Source organism: Chenopodium album, chromosome 5, assembly GCF_948465745.1.
Source record: "Chenopodium album chromosome 5, dcCheAlbu1.1, whole genome shotgun sequence".
In the NCBI taxonomy this organism is placed as follows: domain Eukaryota; kingdom Viridiplantae; phylum Streptophyta; class Magnoliopsida; order Caryophyllales; family Amaranthaceae; genus Chenopodium; species Chenopodium album.
In genome coordinates, this window is record NC_137838.1 from 22,451,099 (window position 1) to 22,457,168 (window position 6,070).

Sequence of the window (6,070 nt, forward strand, 5' to 3'; positions counted from 1 at the left end):
GTTTGCTTGGCTCCTTGTAATCCTCTTTCTCTCGGCACAAAATACCTACAAAACAAAAGCATGGAAATCAAAATAAAGACAAGGCGAGAAGACTAAGAAAAGGGAAGATAAAGGAGAAACGAAAAGAGGAAGCAAAAATAGGTAAAAATGCTTAGAAAAAGGGCCAAACAAGTGCAAATGAGGGGAGAATCCTTAGAGAAAAAGGATAAAAGAGTGGCATAAATGCCACTCATCAAGTGGCTGTTCTGAAGCTCTGAATTTGGGAACTGCAAGCACCTTTGGAGAGGTGTTACTCTTATGGGCTGAGAAGTTAAGTGAGGAGATTTACCAGCATAGCTTATTCCTTACTTGGTTCATCTGTTTTAGGCGGAATTTGTGGGTTTTTCAGCACTCTTGCGAACCCGACAACATTATCCTTGACAGACACAGCAGAATGGTTGTGGATTTTTGTGAATATACTGAAAAAATTTATGGCAAGGTCGAATCCCCTATGGCTGTTGTTAGAGTGGTATGGTCTCCTCCCCCACCTGGGGTTATAAAGATTAATGTGGACGCCTCAACCAAAGATGAGGGATGGATTGGATTAGGAGATGTTGCTCTTGATAGCTCAGGCAAGGTACTCTTCGCTTCTACGAGAAGAATTAAAGCATGCTGGGATCCCTTAATTGCTAAAGGGAAGGCTGCTGTCTTTGGATTGAAGAAGGCAAAAGACTATGGTTACAATGATGTGATCCTTGAATCTGACTCTGAAGTCCTGATTAAGAAGTTGAAGAAGAACTCCCTCACTCTTTCTATGGTTGATAGTATTGTTGAAGACATCATATTTTCTAATTCTCTTTTTTCTTCCATCTTTTGGTCCCATGTTAAGCGTGATGGGAACTTTGTTTCCCATCATTTAGCTAGTTTAGTACCGTTCGGTTGTGAACAATGTTGGGAAAACCACGCTCCTAGCGAGGTATCTTCGTATGTACATGTTGACACTCTTTCTATGCCTTAATAATAAGTGCTAACCGACTTTCAAAAAAAAAAGTTTGGGGTAATGCTTGAAATATTCCTTACAGTTACTTAGCATTGACAATTGTCCCTAAATCGGATTGTCTACGTTATTCAAGAGTTGTGTTGACAATTGTTCTTAAAGAAGAGAGGATTGTCAGCAAAGTTTAAGCAATCTTTAACGATCGACGGGCGTTGATCTTCGAAAATTTCTTTGGAATATTATCGCAACGACTGAGGATGGCTTTAGGTGGAGCAATCTTCAATCATGTTCCCAGGCTTGCGGAAGATGGTCACAAGGCGGTAGAAGATCGGTTCGGGCGAAACAATCTTCAATAATGATCCCTAGCTTACGGAAGATTTTCACAGCAGAAATTGGAGGCAGTTGCGGGCGTAGCAGTCTTCAGGCGGTATCCCCTAGCTTGAGGGATATTTTCAAACAAAAAAGAAGCTCTTTGTTCAGAGATGCGTGGGCATATCATTCAAAGCTCTTTGTTTAGAGACGCATGGACATAACAAAAAGCTCTATTGTTATGAGACGAGTGAACATCGGCAACGACAAAGCAGCAAGATGGCATTCCCTAGCTTGTGGAAGGCTGTCACAACAACAAAAGCGGCAACAAATCGATTACCCTCAGAGACGTGTGCTCGACGGTGCAAGATACACGTTTCTTAACTCTCTTATTTGTTTTAACTAACGCTAGTTTGCAGGTATCGACGTTACAGGAATGATTTAGGATTGCAGAATGTTCTGAATCATTCTCCTTCCCTATCGTTACTTTGACTTTTGTTTTCCAAACTTAAGTTTCTCCAAACTAAGTCAAAGTGGGGGCTTCTGTAGACACCCAAATGTGTCTCCCCAAAACCAAACCCGGTGATGAATACCTTTTGCGTCATTTGATTATCGAACAAGGTGAAAGTGTAGAAAGTCTAATGATGAAGATGTTTTTATTAAAATATTTCTCTTTCTGTTTTCTAAAAATATTTCTTTTCTCACTCCTGCTTATGAACAATAGCCATTCTAATTTGGTTATGTCCATAATGAAGGTCCAATAATAGTTTAGTTGTGTTGGACTTGAAAACAACTTTCCAATGATATATATAGGCCCAATTCCGATGACTTATGAGGAAGTTATGGATTAAATAAGATTAGGCCCAATGATTTTCAAGGGTGGCACGATGATCTAGAGGAGGGCCTATTAACTATTATTTAAAAAGAATATTTTATTTAGTATAAAATATATTAAATCTGATTTCAAAAACTGCTCGAACGCATAATTACATGAAATCGGCGTTAAAGGTAATCACGTGTGGAAAAACACGTTCACTTTTGGACCAGCGCGAGACAACGGTGTTGTTGCCAGGCGCTGATCTTCGTCGCTTGGCGTTGACCCTCGTTGCCTGGCGACGAGCTTGTCGTTTGGCGCTGGCTCCTGTTGTTTGCGATGGGAGGAGTTTTATTCTGAATATGATTTTCTTTGATCCCGTGTTATTTTTATTATAAATAGGGGTCGTATTCCCTGTTTTCAAATCATCAACACTTAGAATTCTCTAATTCTCTCTCTCTAAAAGCTAGAAGCTTTCCTTCTCTCTCTATTCTTTTTCTAAACCTTCCCTCTCTCAAAATTCCTCAGACATTAGTTCTAGACACACCTAGCCATGTTCGAAGTTGCCTTCTCCCTAGACGTGAGAGGTGTAATATTTCTGAGGGCTTAGTCCCAAATCCTTATTTCAATTATTTAATTTAATTTTTTTGTTTATTATTTTTCCTTGAAGTTACTAACATGTGTATTTTGTTATTAGAAAGAGATACGAGGCATCAAAGTAAGTATTTTAATTGCTTTATTGATCTTTCGATGTAGAAAGCATGCTTAGATTGTTTTATTGATTCCTAGTATGATGTTAGGATGTTTTATTTCTTCCTAGTATCATGTTTAAGGTTAATTAATATTTCTAATATCAAGTATGTTTATTATGACGCTTCCTATTTCTTTCTTAATATCATGTTAGTATCATGTTAGGGCTAAAGCTTTAATCTTAATTGTTTGGTGACATGCTAAGTTTGTTATTAATCTTGTTAGTATCATGCGTAGGAGCTTGCTGTTATTGTGCTTTATTTATAACATGATTATGATTATGATTAGTATAATTGTTATGTTGCTTGATATATTATTATTGTTATTGCTTGGTCACACCTTTTCTTCATGTTTTAAGGGAATTTGTACTTGTAATCACGCTTAATAAGATAATTAATAATCTTGTTTAAGGCTAATATGATTATAATTCAAGTGATCGCCAATAATAGGTTTTCTTGTGCATTAATACTCAACAAACATGGATAAAGAGGTTTAGGGTTAATATATTGATTGCATGTTAGTCAGAAAGCGCACATGAATACGAGAAGAATAAAGTAGAGGCCTATTTTTATGTCAAATTCAGTCTCTTTTAGATTGGATTTGTACCTTCATCCCCAAACTTCCAGTCATGGTTCCAAACCTATTGGTGTTAACGATCTCCTGGATCGTTAAGGGGTGTAACCTTCACCGTTTGAACGGTTTACAAGTTCCTAAAACTTGTTGGTGACTCTTTTACTCTAGCTTCCTCCCCTTTGAATGCCACCATGCTTAAGTGTATGATCACAGTGGGGCTCAAGTGTTAAATAGCTTGAAATATTCCCTACACAAATACGTAGGCCCTATGCGCCTAGATGCACTCAAATAATTTTACCTAAATCTAAATTATTAGAGCATGGAATAATTTCATTCGTCACACCAGTTAGTAAATCAATGATGTCTTACTTTATACTCTTTTCCTATTTTTGTATTGCAATTTCCTTTTTAAAATGTTTGTCTTATTGTAAAAAAAAAAAAAAAAACGACCTATCTTCTTTCTCTTTTCTCCTCTCCTTTGTTGATTTTCGAATGGGTTTTAATCGGATTTTGCCAATAGAAGCCCAATCTTTATTTTTTTTAAAAAAATTAGGTCATAATAACGCTTCTTCCGTTTGTGAGGAATTAGAAAGTGTACCTCAAAATTAAAGAAAGAGTTTTCAATTTCATTTAAATAATAAGGTTTTTTTCGATATTCTTTTAAAGACAAGGTTTTATGACATCCTTCGAATGACTATTTATTCTTTGCACTTGGTATAGCCTCAAGTTATGTGAGGCTATGATTGATGTTGATTTCTTGCATTGAGGTTCAAAGTTATTACAAGAATTCTCTTCCTCCACAAATTATGAAGCGACGACAGATCCACTAAAAATAAAAGTTGTATGAAACAATTAATCATTGTGCCAAATTATACGTATATCTATCCACTATGTATTTGGATTATTAGACCTTTTCCAAGTTAATTTTTATTTGGTTTTATTAAATTTATTTTTTTTTCTTGTTGTTAATTGTTAATTTTTTTAGTACGTCTTCTGTTTTTTATTAAATGCATTGCTTTAATAACATAGAATCTTTTTTTAGAAACATCTCAAAATAGAAGCTTTAATCTAGATGCATCACTTTCCCTTTTAGTCTATCAATTCTCTCTATCTTTCTCTTATCACATATACCCTCTATACTTTTTTTTTTTCTTAATCTCTCTCTACTCAAAAAATTGTCTAGGAGTTCGCAATTACAAAAGTAATGCAACCAAAAATAACGGAGGGAAATATTATTTATAACTCTATAATACTACCTCTGTTTTTTTAGTTGACGCGTTTTTACTTTAGCGCTATTCACACAATTGTCTTTGACCGTGTTTTGTGATTTATACTTAATAAAAAATATAGTTATATGTGATCTTGTTAGATTCATGACAATATATAGTTTCTCAATATCAACTTTTTATAATTTTTGCTTATTGGTAATTAAAGATATTAATGATTGAATTTGTGCATTGACAAACGTGTCTAAATAAACATGTCAACTAAAAAGAAAAGGAGGAAGTAGAAGGGATGAGGGTGTAGACATCTACTTTTGGCCTCCTGTCTCGACAGGAAGTGCAATGACGATAAATAAAACCATCTTCGTGTTAGATCAAAGTGAAGAATACTTATGGATGACTGGTTAAGCCACAAAACACAAAAGACTAGCCCAAATTAAAAATAAAAGACAAAACAAAGGTCCAATTAACTAAACCCGATCATAATTAGGCTTAAGCCCGTGCTAAAAACCTAATAATGACGGATTTAGGAGCGCCTAGGTTAAATCTTAGTGCTGCCGCAGAAAAATTCGTGAGCATCTCAAACAGTCGCGCAGGTCTGCCGCGCGTAACTAATCCAGTTGCGCGCAACACCCAGTGCAACCTTCAGATTTGCGCTGTAGAAGATTCAGAATTATACGGAAAATATAAAATCGAATCTTACCATAAAGCCGCTCGCAAGACAATTAGTTGCGCTGCCCATAGCAGCGCAACCTAATCACTTGCGCTGGGATGCCGCGCGTAACTCATCCTGTTGCGCGCGACACCTGCTGCGGCAGAATGCTTGAAACCCTAAACCTAATCATTCCCTATAAATACGAGCTTAGAACGAGGCTTAAAAAGACAGAAAATAACCTAAAACTCTTGCGAAATAATTGTGAACTTGTGCAACCTAGCCCCTCTTGCTCTAAACACTCACCCTTTTGATTATGGAGGTCGTTAAGGGGTCAGACGAGAGACTTCGTGACCTCTTGGGGGATCGTCTTGCGGCGGCCCTTCACATGTATGCGCAGTCTTGTCCGTACTCGGTTCTTGCTGATGAGTTGTTGGCTGACGAGGTTGATGGGTAGTGTACACCTGAGCAGCTGGCACAGATATACATTGCTCACGTTCTTTCCATCACTATCTTGAGTGATCGGAGAGAGCGTTTCGCCATTGGGTTACTTATCTGCCTTAGTGATTTGGGGCAGGTAGGTAACTTGAGTTGGGCGGAGATATTGTATGCCCGTATGCTTACAGTTATGGGCAAGGCGACCTGGGTGATAGATTCCGCGGCAAAAACTTAGGTGCCTCGGATCTCCCTTTCATGGCATGGTCGTATCCTTCAGGTGCGTACTTTTCTTTTCTTTTAGTCGCCAAGTTTTGTTTTCTTTTTCTTGTTATTGT

General features: G+C 37.1%; 1 protein-coding gene across 1 annotated transcript; it reads left to right on the plus strand.

The window, feature by feature from the left end:
* The first annotated feature begins 433 nt into the window (after nt 1-433).
* LOC145632736 (uncharacterized) lies at nt 434-997 on the plus strand. Its single transcript, XM_081685078.1, has one exon. The coding sequence runs from the start codon at nt 434-436 to the stop codon at nt 995-997; it is 564 nt and encodes a 187-aa protein (XP_081541204.1).
* The last annotated feature ends 5,073 nt before the right edge of the window (nt 998-6,070 follow it).

Excerpts from the sequence above, each read along its gene's own strand:
- LOC145632736 (XM_081685078.1), top strand. The coding sequence starts at position 434 with ATGGTTGTGGATTTTTGTGAATATACTGAAAAAATTTATGGCAAGGTC.